Source organism: Bactrocera latifrons, unplaced genomic scaffold, assembly GCF_001853355.1.
Source record: "Bactrocera latifrons isolate USDA-ARS-PBARC rearing strain unplaced genomic scaffold, ASM185335v1 scaffold_17, whole genome shotgun sequence".
Lineage (NCBI taxonomy): Eukaryota > Metazoa > Arthropoda > Insecta > Diptera > Tephritidae > Bactrocera > Bactrocera latifrons.
The window spans coordinates 2572791-2592900 of NW_017535185.1; the positions used below are offsets into that span (position 1 = coordinate 2572791).

The 20110-nt window shown below is 39.8% G+C and overlaps 4 protein-coding genes and 1 long non-coding RNA gene across 7 annotated transcripts in view; 3 read left to right on the forward strand and 2 right to left on the reverse strand.

Moving 5' to 3' along the window:
- LOC108966729 overlaps window positions 1–11916 on the reverse strand; it is a 60415-nt gene extending 48499 nt beyond the window's left edge. The window contains exons 1-2 of one of the 2 annotated variants that reach the window (XR_001993204.1): window positions 11636–11916; window positions 10283–10681 (exon numbers count right to left, since the gene is read on the reverse strand). This is a non-coding gene — a long non-coding RNA (uncharacterized LOC108966729). Of the gene's footprint in view, window positions 1–881; window positions 1107–10282; window positions 10682–11635 lie in introns of those variants that run through there. The other variant, XR_001993205.1, reaches the window with a different exon arrangement.
- Window positions 11917–12900: 984 nt separating this feature from the next.
- On the forward strand, window positions 12901–14265 carry LOC108966731 (ketohexokinase-like). The gene has a single exon (XM_018929762.1). It carries the CDS (start codon window positions 13172–13174, stop codon window positions 14135–14137), a length of 966 nt encoding a protein of 321 aa, XP_018785307.1. The 5' UTR covers window positions 12901–13171; the 3' UTR covers window positions 14138–14265.
- A 103-nt stretch (window positions 14266–14368) lies between these two features.
- On the forward strand, window positions 14369–16085 carry LOC108966730. Of its 2 annotated transcripts, XM_018929761.1 has the most exons (3): window positions 14369–14613; window positions 14669–15433; window positions 15692–16085. In XM_018929761.1, the coding sequence occupies exons 1-3, from the start codon at window positions 14490–14492 to the stop codon at window positions 15724–15726; spliced, it is 924 nt and encodes a 307-aa protein (XP_018785306.1). In that variant the 5' UTR covers window positions 14369–14489; the 3' UTR covers window positions 15727–16085. The 2 variants fall into 2 exon arrangements, with proteins under 2 accessions (XP_018785306.1, XP_018785304.1); XM_018929759.1 differs by lacking the exon at window positions 15692–16085 and having other exon boundaries at window positions 14669–15683.
- Window positions 16086–16279: 194 nt separating this feature from the next.
- Window positions 16280–17942, forward strand: LOC108966782 (corepressor interacting with RBPJ 1). Its single transcript, XM_018929842.1, has 2 exons — window positions 16280–16456; window positions 16575–17942. Exons 1-2 carry the CDS (start codon window positions 16385–16387, stop codon window positions 17814–17816), a joined length of 1314 nt encoding a protein of 437 aa, XP_018785387.1. The 5' UTR covers window positions 16280–16384; the 3' UTR covers window positions 17817–17942.
- LOC108966781 (COP9 signalosome complex subunit 1b) lies at window positions 17939–20055 on the reverse strand. The gene is made up of 4 exons (XM_018929841.1): window positions 19811–20055; window positions 18972–19706; window positions 18237–18908; window positions 17939–18181 (listed from the first exon to the last, which is right to left on the reverse strand). Exons 1-4 carry the CDS (start codon window positions 19853–19855, stop codon window positions 18098–18100), a joined length of 1536 nt encoding a protein of 511 aa, XP_018785386.1. The 5' UTR covers window positions 19856–20055; the 3' UTR covers window positions 17939–18097.
- Window positions 20056–20110: the final 55 nt, after the last annotated feature.

Sequence of the window (20110 nt, forward strand, 5' to 3'; positions counted from 1 at the left end):
TAATTATTTTAATTTTTAGTTTTTTTTTCAGTTTTCATTATTTCTTAGTTCTATTTTTATGATTTTTTTATTTTAGAATTTTGATTGCTTACTTGGCGCTTGCAAATCTTAGTTGCAGTTTTTACTTTTATATTAAAATCTGTATTTGTGTATGTATATATATATATTTAATAAACATTTCTGCTGAATAGTAACGAAATGCGCATTAACCAAGCAATTATCACTTGAACTTAAACAAATTTTCATTTAATTTTTTGTTTATGCTGCCAAATTGAAATTATGAATTTTCTAGCCGCAAAAGACATAAAATGTTTTTTTTTTATTTATTTATTTATTTTTTTTTTTTGAATTATTCGTATGTTATATTTATTTTGCTGACAGTTCGACATACACGAAAATAAACGCATTTATATGCACAAAGGAAAGTCTGTGTGCTTTTGTGCTTTGGCAGCATTGCACGCTGGCACTTCTTCCGCATTTACAACTGCGTCATTTTTCGCGTTGTTTGCCCCCTACTTAGAAGCAATAGATAAATAACAAAAATAAAAATAAAATAAATGCTAAATGTTGAACAGTGACAAAATAATGTCAAAATTTAATTTTATATATATTTTTTTTTAATTTTCGGACTGTAAGAAAGCTATTTATATATTTTTTAGCATTTTTTATATTGCCGCAATAAACATTTTCACACAAACGCACATATCATTTCATATTTATTTATTTTTTAGTGTTGATTAAATTTTCATTTTGTTTTTGTTTTTTGTTTTACGCTACTCTGCTCTTTTCTGCAGCGATTCCGGTATCATAACAGAGTTTTTCCACGCCTTTCCAGTACGTAAAAGCTGAATGCAACGACCACCGACGTTTAACTGACGTACCGACATATAAACCACACAGCAACCGCAGTAAATGAGCTGAAAAACTTCCAGCTTGCACTAGGAGACCACAGTATTGAAACAAAAAAAAAAAAAAAATCTATCTAACTAGAGACGTAGACCAAACATTTACTCGCAACTTTTATCGCAGACGAATAGAATAATACTGAATGCACACAGCGCTCAGTCAGTTCACAACGCAACTATGTACGGGCTAAGCGCATAGTCGCCGATAATGTGCTATACACTCGTGTAAGTGCGCCGAGACAACGGCAGACACTCAGCTGTTGCTCAATTGCAAAATGCGCAGCTCCACAACTCCCCAAACCGTAAACGCTGGGTCGCCAGCGCCAAGCTCCAAGCGCCAAGCTTTAACTCCCCAGCCAAAGTGTTCAGAGAGAATGAGAGGGAGAGAGTAGTGAGTATGGCTAGCAGTTGGCGCAGGCGAGCGAAATAATTGAGCGTAAAGGGTTGAGAGACAAGTTTGGGTGAGGGTCTGTCGCCGCATTGAGTACTGCAATGTATAGTTATGAAATGATAGAATAGATAATATTACTGCACCTTCCTACTTAATTTCATAATGAACCAAGTGATATCTTATAAACTTTGCCTCACCAAAAAACGCATTTCTCACATATCCTGTCAGCAGTAAGCAAATAGAGGTTCCGCAATTTGTTGTTGCTTGAGAATGTATCATATTCACCACGAAATTAAGAATTTTACTCTTCGGTTACTCTTGCTGTACGAAGCAACAACGTCAAGATCACACATTATCTCTCTCTCTTTCACTCTCTTGCACACACACATCCTGCTCCCACTCTCTTTGTGTCCAACACTGTGTGCGTTTCTCGCACTTCAAAGCCGCGAGCGCGCTCTACAAACAAGTCACTCGTAAAACACACAATATGTATATCACACAACAACGTAAATTGCAGCAAAAACATACAACAACAAGAGTAAATCTATTTTTAAACTCATATTAATATTGTTCTTTATTTTATCAGCGTGGTGTGCTCAGAAAAAAAGTAATAATAATAAGTACGATTCAACGCCAACGACAACGGCAATGGTAACAGCACAACAATAACAGCAACAACATGTCGAATTAATATTATCTACACGCCATGCCCGTGTGTAAAGACGAGTATCTATAGCAAACAAACAACAACAGACGGCTGAATGGCTGGCCGGACAGACGAAATCTTAACGATTGTATGGACAGACGGACATCACTACCAACAACGCGGGCGAACAGTGGGCAGCGCATAGATTTGCTACTACAAACATACTTACATATGTACAATATATACCAGACATGGGTAAAACATACCGTTCACCTGCCTAAGAACTTGTAGAAATTTGTGGTTAAATAAATAAAATTCAGAACCTCGGATTCGAAACTCACGCGGTATATGTTTAGGACCCCTCTTAAGATGTAAAAATAGAAGATCTATAGTGAAAAATATTTGGTTTGTAATAACATAAGTCTGGAGATCAAGTGCAGAATAACTGTTAACAACAGCTACTTTGAGATCAGTAGGCAATTGAGAAGAATTATGGTCTATAAGACTCTCATTATTCCTATCCCAATATACCGCGCAGAAATGTGGACGATGATGAACAGAGATGAGAGCACTCGTGAGAACTATTCTCCGCAAAATCTTTGGAGCCGTCCACCTGAACGATGAATATCGAAGAGTATGGAAACACGAACTAACAACATGGCTATAGTTAAGTGAATAAAAATGAAAATGAAGCTCCAGCGATATGCTCCTATCACTCAAAGCCCATGGGTGGACAATGGAGGCAAGGTCGCCAATGCATTCAGTGGAGGACACATAGCATAGAGAACTTCTGAATTTTGGATGTCCAGCTTGACCTCGCAATAGATAGAGGCCACTGGCGAAGCTTTTTATTCTCGCCCACCCACAGTTGAAGTCACAAAGAAGAAAAAGAATTTGGCTTTAATATAAATATAAAGGATTTCCATTATACAGAGGCCCAATTTGCGACCACTTTCTGCAGCAATTGGGATCATATGCCAGCAAATAATGCTCTGATTTATGTATATAGACAAACGACTTCGCACAACCCCCGCAAGAAAATTCAGCGGTGTTAAATCAGTACGGCACAGGCCCATGGCGCGAAATAAGGCGGTGAACAACAATTTTCTTCAATAAATTGTTTATTTTGTTGGGACTGTGTAGCATATTGTGCAGTCTTTATAGAATCAAAGATCGTCCACACCAACATCCTCCAACCCCGGCACGAAAAAGCCATTACTCATGGGCACTATTCTGAGTTGCATTTTGTAAGCCCGCCGGCCAAGATACTTTAGCAAATTCTTCCAAAAAGTGATTTGACACAACTCCAATTATTGCTTGCGATGACGGATGGAGTCATTCGCCCCCTCGGGCCACTGAAAATGCGGATTATTCACTTGAGTAGACGTGCTTCGAAAGCGATACATGGTCGCTCGAGTTACCGACTCTGCTGGTCGATTACATCGACCGGATATTGAATAATTACACTTAATCTTCTTATTGGCGTAGCCACCGTTTACAACTCAGCGTCAGTCGTTCTTCTTTTTGGCTGTTTGACGCTAATTGGAGATTCCCAGCGTAGCCATGTCCTTTTTCAGCTGGTCTTTCCAACGGAGTGGAGGTCTTCCTCTGCTTCCCCCGCCAGATACTTCCCAGAATACTCCCAAAGCTGAAGTGTTTTCATCCCTTCGGATGATATGACCGCTGAACTATGTATGTCAATGTCGTTATATATATCGTACAGCTCATCGTTCCATCGAATGTGATATTCGTCGTTGTCAATGCGAGAACTCATCAGATGCTGTCATCGTCCATGCCTCTGAACCACATAGCCGGGCGGATATGATGAGTGACATGTAGAGTTTGGTCTTTGTTCTTTGAGAGAGAATTTTACTTCTCCATTATCTTCGCAAATAACTATACAAACATATGTACATAGCTCCATATCACTAATAACTCCAAGCAATCTAAGAAAATTTACTTCGATTATCTAATTATTGGTGAATACCGAGCTCCACGACACGCCTTATGGATTGACAATTAGCACAAACATGCTAACATTTTTATCATAAATTCGTGACGTCAATGACTGGTTAAAAGGCTATTAATATGAAAATAATAGAACTGCTCTAATAAATAATTGACAGATAAGATTATGTACTTGCGCCAATAATTCCTACCGTACTCAAGTGTCGCGTCTATCAACACTTGCATTCAAAAGTGTAAACTATAATTAATGAATGATAAATCCTTAATAGCTTCAATTACAGCAAGTTAAGTGCAAAATTTTTCATTCATTAAAATCACAGCGAATTTACAAAGTTAACCATACATTAATTCGCACAATAGCGCTCTCCTCACGTTATGCTGCCGCGCTTTATGTAATACGCTCTCTAGAGCGGGCACTAATACTGTTTACCTCAGCCGCGTTAGATTGTCGTTTCGTTTTAGCGCATCGGGTTACTAATGCCCAGCCCACCAAGATTAAAGAGCAGGTGATCTCGAATTGGCAAAACGGCGCTGGCTTTGCATGAGTTTTTGCGCAAGGTTTATTTCCAGCAAAAACCGTTTTTTTTTTTTAATTTATAGCGTTTCCTTAAAGTATTACATTTCCTGCGTCGTTTTATGGGATTTTCGTGAGAACTTCATAATCGTTTTTCATTTCTTCAAATTACTCCGTACAGAACCTACCAAAAATTGCATTGCCTGTTTTGTTTACCGACGTTTACTTCACTTCCCTGATACAATACAAAGACACAGGCGCTCTCTACTTCCTCCTCGCGCATTAAACGTCAACGTGTCGGATCGCGGCGATCTTGAGATTTGCGCTCGTCGCATACGACAAATAACTTTACACCAGCATATTTGCTTTGCTCATCTATACCAACACACAGACATGTTTGCCTATATGGTTACATATTTTCGTGTCTTCATGCTTTCATTGTTTGCCGCTGATTATCCCCTTGTCCGCCCAGCGCGCACAAATCTCAGCATCCCTACTGCTCAGTTGCTTGAGAATAGTCGGCGCTCAGCGCTCGAAGCGCGACGCTTGACACTGCTCATAATAATGTTCGTTTGCCGCGAATTCAAATTGGTTAGTCGCCACTTGTGAAGCGTTTGCCTTACGCCTACTTCATAAGAAAAGTGAAACGCATACGCGCCGCGACGCGCCGCGCAGACTGCGAACTCTCCAAGCGCTTCCGCGACAACGCGCAGTGGCGTCTAGCGCTGCCGGTGCGGATTACCGCTGGCCGAGTGTTGACACAAAAAGCAAAAGTTTACTTTGTGCTCAACATGAAAATAAACATGAAATCGCTTCAGCTACTGATAAGATGTCGCAGTGCGGACTAATCTTTATTACGCGCTCCCTCGCTCGTTTAGCGCATATTCGCCACATGCACACATACATACACACACAGTTCATTGCATTAGTTCGATTCGTGAATTCCAGCGGCTGTGCGACACCGCGCGAGTACCGCCTGCAGCCGCCGGCATTCACAAGTCAGATATGAGTGGGTCGCTCCTCTATTAGACGGCCTTATATTCTTGATAGACTAAGTATGTTTCTATGTATGTATGCGTTAGTATTTGTTTTGCGATTTCATTTGCACTACTTGTTATTCCGGCATTGGATCGAAGGGAAATGATAAATATGTTAGTTGCGCACAGAATTCGTGTTTTGCTTTTATTGCCAACCTCGAACGATATGCGAGCATTTCTGTATGCGAGTGTGTGTGGTGTGGGTACATAAATGGCGCACATATCGGCGCTTAGTGCGTTATTTAATTAAATATTCGAAGAATTTTAACTTTATTGGATTTTCTCCGTAAAGGTCATTAATATACAGACACGCGCTTAAGAAAAATTTTGAAAAGAACACAGGAAGCATTGATCGCCAATGTTGACCATAGATCTCAAAGAGTTTTGAGAAAGAGGGATAGCGCTGATTACTAGTGTTAACCACAAGCGCGACTTTGCAGTGGACCACAAAGCTCAACTTTTTAGTAGACCTCAAAGAGTTTTGGACAATTAATAATGCAATGAATTTTAAAAAACTCGAGCGCAACCATTGAACCTTAATTAAAGGTTGAAATTAATAGCCAGCAATTGTTCACAAAAAATTATAAATAGTGAGTCTTACGAACTAACCAAAGCAGGTATTACAAGCCACACAAGAGGGAAGAAGACAACTTTATACGTTCAAGTCTTTTCGAATAAACAGCCCAACATCCAAGTTGAACTACAGCCTTTAACAAAATTAGTAAAAAACGTTGAAATGGACGTGTTTAATTCCAACTCATCGCCCAGGAACTAATGTAATAGATACCCTTGGACTCGAGATCAAATACGTACTGCCCAGAACATATCCTATTATACCTCCAAATTAAATTTTAGTTCATCCCTGGATATAACGCAAATTGATCCATTAAGGAAGAATCCCAATTACGTTCCTTTCAACCGTCAGGTGCTACCTAGAGACAGTTCGGTCAGGTAACCTAATCCGTTTTATATTCAGCAGAATCAACCCTACCCAAGCTCTTTGTTAACATTTCCATTCTTTGAATAGCAATATAAATGATAATGCAGTCTCGTTGCAAATCATATGAATATAATCTATGTAATGGGTGTTTTTTAGACTGTGGGTTTTCTTTTTTTTCGGATTTGGTCTTTTTAACAACTATTACTAGATTTATACTCAATTTGGTTTGCCATTTGATACTGAACAGACAACGTTTGCAAACCGTGAAAATTTATTACCGAAATAATGTCTCAGTTCATGCGACGCATTGCGAGCTGAGTCCAATATTCGATCGACATAATCGCCTAGCAGAGTCGATAATTCGAGCAAGCATGGATCGGTTTCGTACCACGATTACTCTAGTGGATAACCTGCATTCTCAGAGATGCGTACAGTAAGCATCGAAGGCGTTATAGCTCTGGGGGAGCAGAGTACCGAAAAAGACAGGAATGAGACCATCCGCCAAGGCGCACAATAATTGAAGCAGTACGCATCCACTTTATGGTAGACTTTGCAGAAGAATCTTGGTTTGCGGGCTTACAAAAACTAACGCATGCTAGTATTTAAGCCAAACATGTCCTAGGTAAAGTGAATGGATCCAAAAGAACATTTTGTTCAGCGTGAAGCTCACTTTTGGTTGAAAGCGTAAACAAAGTCGTCGCATTTATCAAAACAAAAGGCACTGTTTGGTGTGAGGAACGCTATAGAGCCATTAATCGTGCCTTAATTGGAGGATATTGTTGCAGATCACCTTTGGTTCCAATAACGAGCCGCCACATGACATTAAGCCAACGAAACAATCAGTTTATTGAAGGAAACTTTAGGTGAGCGCATTATCGCGCGTCCAATGAATCGATGGGATCCAACTAGACTATTTTTAATGGAGTTATGTAAATTGGCGCAGATAAGCCCAAGAAAATTGACGAATTGAAAGATACTATTCGGCGCATTATTGCTGACATTCGACTCTAATTGCTCTAAAAAGTGATGCAGCCTATGATCTATGCATGTTATGTTGAATCTTTAATAAATGGATTTCTGAAATTGCTTCAAAGTGTTTTTCTATGAATCAAACTACTCGAATGATGGTCACACACTTCATCCATCAAACTTCTGAAACTATTATAAAAAAAAACTATAATAATATAATGTTCCACTAATACAAAATATTCCATACAAAAACTCAATTTTTATTTCGATATAGAGCTAAGATTTGTTCAAGTTTTTCAGACAGTTCGATTGGACCATAGCTTTGGGCAATAATAGAAGAGTTTTCCCTAGATCATTCAGTTTTTATGGCAGCTCTATGCTTCAGTGTTCCGATATCGACAACTCCGAGCTTGCTGAAATGAAACGGGCATGTGCAAATTGCAGATGAATATCTCATAAACTGAGGTACACACACAAACACATTACAAAATAATGAAGGCACCGCGAGCAGCAAACAATAGCAACTTGTTGAATCATCAGCGGCAAGTGTAGAGCAGACATCGACTGCCGAAACGGCAAGTAATAACAACGTGTTCAAATTATAACCACATTAAGCAGGGCCGCAGAGGTATCACTAATTTGTAGAAGACATTTCAATTTTCAAAAATCGCTTGCCGGCAGAAGATAAGAAAAACTTCGAATTGTAGGAAAATTTTCGCGTTGTAAGAAAGATTTTCATACAAATCTACTAGGCATACATATGTACATACAGAGGCATAATTTTTTATTACACTGCAAAAGGGTGTTGGAAGTACTAGCGTAGATTAAAGTAGAGGATAGTAGAAGAATTGATGCGCATTGTATTACACATAAATGTTGGGAAAAGACACCACCGCCGCCGCATTCACCAGCGATAAACGAGCAAAAAGAGTGCGCGCTGGAGCAAATATACATATATGAATATGTAAAAACACGAAAAAATGGCAAAGATTTATAAATAACAACCTTTATCAGTCGTCGCTGGTGTATTAAAAAAATGTACACTCATGTATGTATGCATGTGTGTGGGAGAGCACGCCCCTTGTATAAAGGCAAAATGAAGAGCGCATATTTTTCTGTGGACCAGTCAATACGATAGAGAGTGCGAGTTTCCGTTGTGACGCTAACCAACGGCGCTCGCAGAGCGCTCGAATGATGTACGATCGTGTGGTGGAGATGTTACAAAAGCAAAACGAGAAATTTAATAAACAAGTGGAATAACAGCAGAATCAGAATAAAAGGCACTGTATGTAACATGTGCATATGCATGTATGTATGCGTATTATTATCTATACACTACAAATATGTAATGCCTTGTTGTACGTAGTCAAACTAGATTACCTTCATACATATGTATATGAAGTATAGTGGGAACCACTGCCGCCTGGGTTAGATTAGGAAGACTAGCCACCACCAGAAGACTTGACACACTGTCGCAGAAGTAAAGTTTACAAAGAACGGTATGAAAGTCAAGGACAATTAAAGCTGAACATAATATACGAAATTTTAACCGGACTTTACTAATAAAACATTCTATGAAGGAAAGAGAGGGCATATCGGGCACAATAACACGCAGACCCGTAATGCTCTAGGCTGTACTACAACAATAGTTGCAGATTTTTTCTTCAACAATTGCCTACAATTATCTCCGAGGTCTGGCGTTCTCTCTATGGCGCTGGAACACTTGTAAATCTGTGTGACCTGAACTTCTTCTTCTTTGGCGCCAACTGGAGATTCCAAGTGTAGCCAGGCTCTTCTCCACCCGGTCTTTCCAAAGGAGTGCATGCTTTCCTCTGCTGCCGCCGGCGAGTACTGCGTATATTACCTTCAGAGCTGGAGCATTTTCATCCATTCGGACGACATGACCTAGCCAGCGTAGCCGCTGTCTATTATTTCCCTAAACTATGTTAATGTCATCGTATAACTCGTCGTAAAGTTCATCGTTCCATCGAATCTGATATTCCCCGTTGCCAATGCGCAAAGTATCATAACTCTTCGTTAGAACCTTTCTCTCGAAAACTCGTAACGAGTACTCATCATCAGTTGCTGTCATCATCCTCTGCACCCTATAGCAAAACGGGGATAATGAGTGATTTATAGTGTTTGGTCTTTGTTCGCCTCGAGAGGACTTTTCTTTACAATTCCCTGCTCAGTTTGAAATAGCACCTGTTGGCAAGAGTTATTCGTAGATAGATGAGATTATATACGACTTCGAAATTATGACTGACACCTTAGCCCGAGACAAAAGAAAATCAACCTCAGCTTTAACAAATTTTAAAGTCAAACACCGTTAAAAACACAATAGTCGAAGTGTTCAAATTTTCGAACGCCAAAACACAAGGATTTATTTTTTTTCAAGAACAGTAACAATATTGCTTGTAATCCAATTTTTATTGGTCGAGATAGTTTTGCTTTAATTAAAAAGTAATGCCTACAAACAGCTTAAAAACCGCAGGGGAGGGCAACTCTGGCCAAGATAAAGGCGCAGCTTATCAACGAACGCTGATTGTCGTACGCACTCAAATGAGCGGAGTTGCAAACAAAGCACGAAATTCCACAGAGTACGTCTATACAAGAAGAAGACGAGAGATGCACACAGCAACTAGTGAAAGATTATTATCACGGATTACGCTCTACCTAGCAATAAATATGCATGCAACAACAGCAAAAATACAAGCATGCTTAGCTAAATGTGTGCCTACATACATACATACATATTTATTTATAGATGTATGTTTAAAAGTGTATATATGAAGGAAAGTATATAGGCAGTTTTTTAAATGAATGAAAATGATCGTGTGTTTGCCCATACATACATACATTTAAATATTACAAAAAAAATTCATATATGCATTTACGAAACATGTACTCACACTGTTCCGAGGATGTTAACGAATTTTTTAGTTTCAACAGCCGCTCAAAAACGGAACACGTGCATATTTTCCGCAGTCAAATTCCGTACACAAATAATTGCTTGCATACATATGTATGTATGTAGCTGTGCATGTGTTTTCCACTTTCTATCACTTGTTTATTTATTGCATTATGGTAAACAATATGCTATGTATATGTTGACTGTATATGCACATCTCACACATACCTATAACTATGTTTGCACTCGTGTGTGTTGTATTTATTCTCACTTATTATTTTTCACTTTTCAACAACTTTACAACATGCACACACATGCTCAAACATGCACTGCATGGTTGTCATATTTTCTTACACATTGTTGTTGGCATGTAAACTGCACTTGTTGATTTGTATTGATTCTGTAAAAAGCAGCAAAGCGGCGCACAACAACACGACGTGTAAATTAATAAAATATAAATAAAACAAATTTACAAATTCACAAATCAAAAGCAAAACACAAATACGTAATTATTTTCCACTTTGCTATTATCAACGACGAAATCTTGTAGCAACGCAGATCGCGACCACTTGCAAGCACGAACACATGTAAATACTCGTATGGATTGGTGTATGAAAATGGCACGGTGCCACCACGACGACGACGACGACGGCAACAGCAGTCGACCACCACTCTCTTTCACCACAATACACGGTATGAGCGCAACGGAAACCGTTTGTAAGATCTGCCACATGAAGAGCGCGTTTGTAGGCACAAGCAAGCGCTCTTTCACTAACGCGAGCGTACTCACCATGCACTAAGTCACTAAAATGTTAAAAATCTTAAAAAGTATGCTAACTACTCACTAACTATAACTGATTTATCAGTTTTTAGTACGAGTTTTGATTTCACGCTCAGCTTAAATTCTTTGTAAGTGGCATTAGCTTTTTAACAACCATACATACATATATGTATAAACTTATATAGTTTTTTGTAAATATCAATGCCATTATACACCAAATATCGCACTCACCACAATGTATACAACGCTGCTTGCTCATTTTGCTTTGTTGAATTTAAAAAAGAAACACTAAAATTCTTAAAGAATAAATAAAAAAAAAAAACAAATAAAGCAAATTTAATAAGAATGGTCGAAACGCCAGTTATTGCAAAGAGTTGACAGATTGGCATGTTATTTATTTTTTTTTTTTTTTTTTGTAAACACACCAAGTCACAATAGCACCTACTACAATTTGAAATTTCCGTAGGCGCGCCAAGTGTTTACAAACAAGTGCAAATGCGAAAAATACTAAAAAAAATATAAATTAAAAAATTCGTTAATTGTAATAAAAAGTTGCAAGTGCAACACACTCACGGAAATGAAAATGAATTTATCACGGATCATATACGGAACGCAACAAGCACGACAAACGGAAAAAATACACGTCACATCGCTACGCGAATCTCTTTACAACTGTCCACTGCGCTGGCTGTGAGCACAGACTCTTCCACCAGCAAGCAGCAGCAGCATACTTGTCTTTGCTCACGCGCTTGCTGTGTGTTTCGTACTTTTATATTTCGTGTTGTTGACACTACGTTCAGTTAAGAAGGGGCCACTTGGCGTCCGCACGTTACGATAACTGTCACTTCAGCACGGCATCGTTGACAGCAACTGACTGCTTGAGCGAGAGCAAGCGTTCACCAGTATACGCCGTGGCTGCAACCGCAAACTCAACACAATCACAACAACACAACGGCACAACAATCGCAGTAAATAAACGAACTGGCAACTAGCGAGTCTGTCGACCAGTCAACTTGGGCGGTGTGCGCAAATAGCTGTTGGAGAACCGGCGCATGCATCAAATGTACGCATTGGGACACCCTGTTGGGAGTGGGCGGCAATATACACGAGAACGCGCCAACACGAAGAGCAAGTAACCGGTTATCATGTAGCTGTGTGGCACCAACCGAGTGTGGTGAAAAGTGGCGGCCGCAGAGGGTGACCAGCATGCCGCGAAACAAATTTGAAAAGGAAACGGAAATGTGAAGGAGTAGTATTAAGTTCACTAAGAAATTTGTAATAGATAGCAGGATGCGGCGGAGACCCCAAAAATTTAAATTAACCACATCCCTCAGTTTTTGAGATGTCGCTCTCAAGTTTTGCACAATTCCGTCATATAGCTGCCATATAAACTGAGCGTTCGGAATTAAGTCGTTGTATGGAAAACTTTTTGATTTGACGAGATATCTTCATGGAATTTGGCATGAATTGTTACTCAAAGCAGTGGCACGATCTTCGAAAAAACTATTGAGATCGGGTCACTATAGCATATAGCTGCCATACAAACTAATCGACTAAAATCAACTAAAATTTGTTGCAAATGAGAGTAGTCAATTCCGTTGCTTATGGCAACTACGAACAGCACACTAATTAATTAATCAATTGATATTGTTAAAGTACTCTCTCGGCATACGTGCTCCATACGCTGACTGAGCGATCATTAATCTCCAAGAAGCGCTGGCTATGCACGATCCGCTGGAGTCTAACAAAGAGAGCGTTATTTTTGGCTTGTAGTGCACGCATTAAAGAACAGCAAATAGTAGATGAGCGTTTAGTTGAAATTTGAGAAGGCAGTAGAAAACAGCTGTTCGAAAGACCACAACTCAAACAATTTTTTGATAAGATTTCAATTCAATAGAAAACAAAAATAATATTACAATTACTTGCAGAGAAATTTGACGTTTGCAAATATTGCAGTGTCAAAAGACAAAACCCGAGGCCGGCGCTAGTGAACAAGCGGCGTGAAGTTTGAAAAAAAAAAACCTGCAGTCAAAAGCCAAGTGGCGCTTGGAGCAGTAGCTGAAATCTGAAGTCAAAAGTGAAGCAGTGCTTGATAATATAGCTGAGATCATGAGCAACACAACAGCGACGTCGCCACAACAACGCCGCATACTCTGTGTGGGCATGTGTGTGTTAGACGTTATACATTTGGTGGAGCAATATCCCGTGGAGGACACCGACAAGCGCTGTCTAGCCGGCTATTGGCAACGCGGCGGCAATGCTTCCAATAATTGCACAGTCTTGCGGCAACTAGGCGCGCCACAGGTGGAGTTTCTGGGCATGTTAAGCGCTTCGCCTGCCTTTGCTTTCCTGTACGAAGACTGCCGCAAGCGTAACATTATTATAGAGAATTGTCCAAGCACCGATATGGATCCGCCATTCTCTTCGGTCATACTCAACAAAGCGAGCGGTTCGCGCACAATCATACACTCAAACCCCGGATTTCCGACGCTGACATATGAACACGGCACGCGACTTGACTTAAGTAACTATGGCTGGATACATTTCGAAGGTCGCAATAATGCGTCGGTGCTGCAGTTTATACGCGACATACGCAAGCATAATAAAGAGTTGCGCAAGCCAAACGAACGTATACGCATATCCGTCGATTTGGAGAAAATGAAGGATGAAATACTTGAGCTGGGCGAGGCGGCTGATTTTGTGTTTCTGGGTAAAGATTTGGCAATACACTTGGGCTGGCAGGAACCGGCGGCCGCTGTAATGGGTTTATATAACAGGCTCAAACCACAGCTCGAGTGGGATGACACGAAGCCGGCTATTATATGTCCGTGGGGTGCGGAAGGCGCCGGTTGCGTAGATGCGCTGGGCAATTACGCATTCATACCATCGAAACCGGTCGGTGAAATTGTGGACTCGCTTGGCGCTGGTGATACCTTCTGCGCTGCCGTTATATATGCATTGCAAGTGCTCGAAAAAAGTTTGCAAGCGGCGGTGCGCTTTGGACACGCTGTGGCTGGTTACAAGCTGGGTTATCGCGGTTATGATGACATCGCGAACTTTCGGCAAGGCGAGTGATGAGTGACAAATATTTGCTTATTTACGCGTCGGAGAAGCGAAAACTCTATTTTAAACCGTTAGCCAGTAACATAGCAAATTATTAGTAATTAAATCTTGATTTTTTAAATAAATAAAAACTTAATATTTCCAAAGAATGTTGCGTCCACTTGCCGCTAGACGGCACTTGTCGGCTTCTAGCGGTTTTCTTCGTTTTTGTTGTCAAAAGTTTTGACTTCAGTTTTCGACACATGCTGTCAGTTACAAATTAAACGCAGGAAAAATTTGTGTAAAAACGTTTGTACTCAAACAATTTTATATTTGTATTGCTGAAAACTTTTTTATTTCTGATCAAAATTCCAAAGACGTCAAAATGTTTTCCTCAATTAATTTTCTATTTCTGATATCGCTGGCGGTCACCACGTGGATCATACTCTGCTATTTCAAACATATCGAACAGCAACGCGAGGACCCAATGACCATTGAGGTGCACATGGGTAAGCGCCCCGCCAGTTTATACGCAGATTTTAATATTTTCTAATACACTTTCAGATAACGCCTACGAAGACACGTTGCGTGGGAAAGCCTGTTTTGAGAATTATGATATTTATTTGAACTTTTTGGCAATTTTTGCATGCTTTTACGCGCTGGCCAAGGTGACAACGTACGCCGAAAATTACGTGGCCCAACAGGTGCATACGGGCTTCAAACTAAGGTCTATGGAAGAGTTGCGCACACAGCACATACAACTCACACTGCAAATCGACTACTTAGAGAAGGAGAACGCCAAATTGGCACAGCAAGTGAAGCAGCTGGAACAGTACAGAAGTAATGCCGCAACTAGCACTATGCGTATGCTGGCCAACGCTGACAGTAACCACATGTCGCAGGAGTGCCATAAAACACCTAGAAAAAGCGTGCTGCATACTTTGAACACCAACGCAGTTGGCAATGCCGTAGGTGGCGTAGCTGTTACCTGCAATCATACGGCAACTGTCAATGTTGATATGGACGGGGAAATGGCCAACAATGTGTCCGACGGCTTTGCTGCAACTGGTGGTCTTTTCTGCTTTCGGAATGTAATCATTCAAGATAATCACTTTCAGCGGACACGTCAGGTATATGTGAATGAGGGCAATGTAAAATTGCAATTTCAAGACTTTAACCAAGAAGGTGACCACATCACGCAGATCTGGCAGAAATATTTGGAAATGCAAAAATATGCGCTACAAAAGCCGACCGCGCCTCATAGTGCAACGCAAGTGGCAAATGCTGTGCCTATTGTTGTATCCACCGAAGAGCTACAAACGATGCAAGGTACCGATCAGCAAAGGGGCAAGCGCCAACCACGACGCGCCACACACGCCATCCTGCCAACCACCAACACTAACAAATATTTAAACAAAACTCACACAACAGCGCACACACCTACGCACATACCGCAAACAACGCTGACTTTACCGATACAAATTTACTATAAAAATCTGTTAATTTGTCTATTGTGTTGGTGCTTTTGAGGGCGCAATTGTGCTCTGTGCTACTTATTACATGCTTCTCACATCTTAATTTTTACAGGATGCATTTTGACAAATTCGAATAATATGGAATAATTAAAAATATAAGTCGCCGCTTCATTTTTTATTTCTATTAAAAAATCGGTTACTTGCTTTAGCCAATAGATTTGACCACATTTACAACTCGGTTAAGAGCTATGTGTCAAAATTCAGGTTGTTAACGGATTCAAGCGAAGATTTTTTCACCGTTGCCGTCAGATGCCGCTCTATGCCTCAACAGTTTAAATTCATTGTGCAATAAAATTAATTCTTTGTGATTTATGTTATATATGTATATTTTTATAAAATGTTATTTAAAAATTGTAAATTTGTATGTGGAAATACACATGTATGTATGTATATATGTACGCATATGTAAATATGGCTGCTTACATTTAAACCGCACTCGTAATGAATTTAATAAATAGAATGAAATTGCAAAAATATTAGAAAATGTAAACGCTTATTTTGTAATTTCAAATAATATTCGTTATAAAACATTATATTGCCCACATTGCACAGTTTCGCTTTATTTTGGTGTTGCCATTCTCTACACTGTTTTGACAGCTTTGCTGTATTGACAGCTGTAATCAGCTGGTGTCATGGATTTTGTGTACTATATATAAGTCCATCAACTTTCGCAGATATCACAAAACAAATCTAAATATATTTTAAATTGCATAAAAAGTAGTAAAAAGCATTCAGTAGCAGTAAAATGGGTAAAGGTTTTAATAATTATATGTGCAAGAAGTTCTTTCACCCAGCTTCTAGAGACAATCTAAAACGGGTAAGACACGATTATTTCTAAACAAAGCTGCATTGCGTTTTTTTTTATTATTTATTATATGAATTCAGTTTTAATTTTCTAATAATTTACAAACTATATTTATATTGTTGTTTTATAGGTATGGATGGCGGAACAGCAAGCGGAGGCCTACAAGAAGAAACAGGAGGAGCTCCGTACACAGTATGAGAAGGAGCAAAATTTGCATGAAAACAAAGCTATGCTAAGCAAAGACAGCAAAGATAAGCTAAGCGTAAATTTCATGTACGAGCCGCCGCCTGGTGTGCGCAAAGAACGCGAAAAGGATGCCACTGAACCGGAGTACAAGTTTGAGTGGCAACGCAAGTTTAATGCGCCACGTGAATCATATTGCAAAGGTGACACAGAAATTCGCGATCAGCCGTTTGGCATACAAGTGCGTAATGTGCGTTGCATAAAGTGTCACAAATGGGGTCACATCAATACCGATAAAGAGTGTAGTATGTATAGTATTTCCATGAGCGAAGCACGTAAGCTGCATTCCGAAGCGGAAGCCAGTGAGATGATGGCCAAGAATGTGCTGGAAGAACAGATGAAAGAAGATGGTTTGGTAATGAAAAAATCCGCATTGGAACTGCAGAATATCAAACAAGTGCACCAACAACACAGATTAGTGCCAAGTGATGACGAGGAGAGTGAAATGAAAGCGGGTATGGACAAAGGGAACACAGAATTGGCGTTTCTAAAGTCGCTGAGCAAGGAACAGAAACTGGTGTTATTAAAAAAGCTGGAAAAGATAGAAAAATTAAAGAAGAAAAGTGTAAAGCGAAAGTTAAAAAAAGAAAAGTCTCATAAAAGTAAGAAGGAAAAGAAAACGAAGAAAAAGCATTCAAAGAAGTCGAGCAGCAGCAGTGGAAATTACACAAATGAAAGTGACGACGAAGATCAGAGACCCTTTAAAGAAAGACACAATACAGAGAGGAAGAAGAAAAAAGTGGAAAAGAAAAAAAGCAGGAATAGTCAGTCAACCGATGATTCCCAGTCTTCCAGCAGTTCATCCACTTCTGATTCGGAAACTGATGAAGGCTCGAGAGACTTACGCAGACAACGACGCAGCCGATCACGCGATGAACGAAGGAAATATTTCAAATCAGCTCTTGAAAAAGACAGAGAGAAGGAACGGTCGTACAATGAGGACAGGGAGTCTAGCCGTAACAAGCATACACGTAGGGAGCGGAGTCGCTCGAAAGAACGTAAGGAAAGTCACAGGGAACGACATCACTACAGAGATCAGCGTTATCGTAGTCGTTCTAACGACAGAGATAGTCGGCATTCAAAGAATGAACGCCGAAACCTTAGCAGATCGAGGGATAGGAGACGTTAACAGCCAATAACCAATATAATAATGATATAATACTTATGCATTTCAAACTGTGTAATATCAACTTTTGTGGACATAAATATATGTGAAAAGTAATAATAAAACTTTCAAAAACCAGTAACTACTAAATTTAAGGTTGCGTTTTATGGATCGAAATATGTATGCCTAAAAAGAGTGTGACAATTTTTTGCAAATCTTTTGTACATGTTTTAATGAATGAAATGCTAAATTTATTAATATGTTAGTTGTGTCCAAATATAATTATCTGAATCCTAGTAATAAATTCAGTTCCTGACGGCGGCGGTAGTGCTCGAACCAGCGGAGACACAAAAGTCGGTACCGTGATTTCCAGAGTCGCGTGGTACATTCTAAACAAAAATGTATGAAATATTTACTAAATCCGCAACTTTAAGTATTAGTTACCTTGACTTGAATGTGGCTTTTGAGCATTGCGGCACGCAAAATGGACATACGCAGACGTCTTTGATATTCTCTACCCATGCTTATAGCACGCTCAAATGTGTTGTTACGCTGATCTGCCTCCTTGGCGCATAGTATTTTGTTTTGTGAATCGATACGCGCTTGAATTTGACCATCCAGTATCAATTGCATAACTTCATTCTCCAAAGCTGGCACACTGCGATTAAACGCAGTTGCCATTTTCCGCATATCAGCCGATAGGTAAGGACTAAAATATTGTATTAGGGCACGATTCCGTATCTTTGTGTAGAGCGTGTTCACATGCGGAGCTATGTACATGTCTAGCAACAAATTGTCGCGAATCTCATCAAGTAACTTTAGGCAGGATGCGTATTTGGATTCGTAGAATTTGAATATTATGTCGCGTAGCTGTGGTTCTAATTCTAAAAACAGCTTAAACGAGCTTGACGATATTACATTTTTCTGCAATTCTTGACGATCGAAGGTGGCTAGTGCACAAAGTCCACCATACATAGCAACATTGTTTTGTGACAGCATCTCAGGGAATTCGCAGTGATCGAAGCTGGCTTGCAAAAATTTTTTAGCCGCCGATTTATATTTTTTAGTTTGTAGTTCAGCAAGTCCCGCTGCGCATTTGAGACGTGTGGCAACCGACTACAAAGCACGATTATTGAATAATATATATGTACGTATGTATACAACAAATTATTTACATACCAAATTGGCTTCTTTAGGACCTTCCATAAAGTCAGGAGTGCTCTCTGCTTTATTTACATAACTAAGCACATGTGCCCAGTTTTGTAAGTACAATGACACCTTGATAACATTCAAACACATATTGATAACATGTTTACCGCTGGTGCAATAGTCGCGTGCGCGTGAATAACATTTCAAAGCGTTGGTCAGATCGCCACAACTTAAGTAGTGATCGCCCAAATCGTCATGACCACGTCGTATACTTTCTTTGATAGAATTTGATTTATAATTCTTTAAATCCGAGTCTAATTTCTCCAAATTGAATGCAGCTTGTTTACCCTTCGTTTCCACCCAATTGCTGTCGTAAGCTGGCAAGTCCAGCGCATCTGCTCCAGCTCCGCCACCCGCAGACGTACCAGATTGGGCAGCTACATCGGGTAGGCCAGCAGCGCCAGCCTGTCCCGAACCACTACTAGCTGCACCAGTATTTAACTCTAAGAGCTTTTTGTGCAGTGATTGATACATGTTAACATTATAAGTTGTCATTACATGTTTTATAGCCATTTTCAGGGCTTCCAAACGCAATGTTGGGCACACATCGGCAACAAATTTTAAGCGATATAAAGTCGCCAAGCCCGTGAAAGAATTAGCATATACTTCGAGATCAAGAGATGGGTTTTCAACAATAAGCTGGTGCTCCTCGTTATTATCATTGTCCTCTATGGGCGCGTCTACTTGCATCGGCTCGATAGCATTCTTTTGTGGGTGAGCGAAAACAACGGACAAAGGGTGGTGTACAACAAAGAAACATTGACGTCCAGTTAATCGACTATTCGCTTGATGTATTCAACGCAACTCACCTGTAGCAAAGGTCCCTGTCCTAATGGTCCCGGCATCAGTGACATATTCTTTTGGTATAAATCAGTTAATAACTTATTTATGCCTCTATAAACAGTGGAAATCTAAGATATTTAACTCCTTTACTGCCTGAATTTCGCAAAATGTTTCCACACACAGCCGGTTTTGACAATAATTTTGCTTGCTCAGTTTTAAAAAAGCTTGCCAGATCCAGCAAAATGTAGTATTGTCAAGAACACAACCAATTCTTGTCAAGAAGTCGAAGAGCATAAAAATTCAATAGATAGATAGAGCTACTTTTT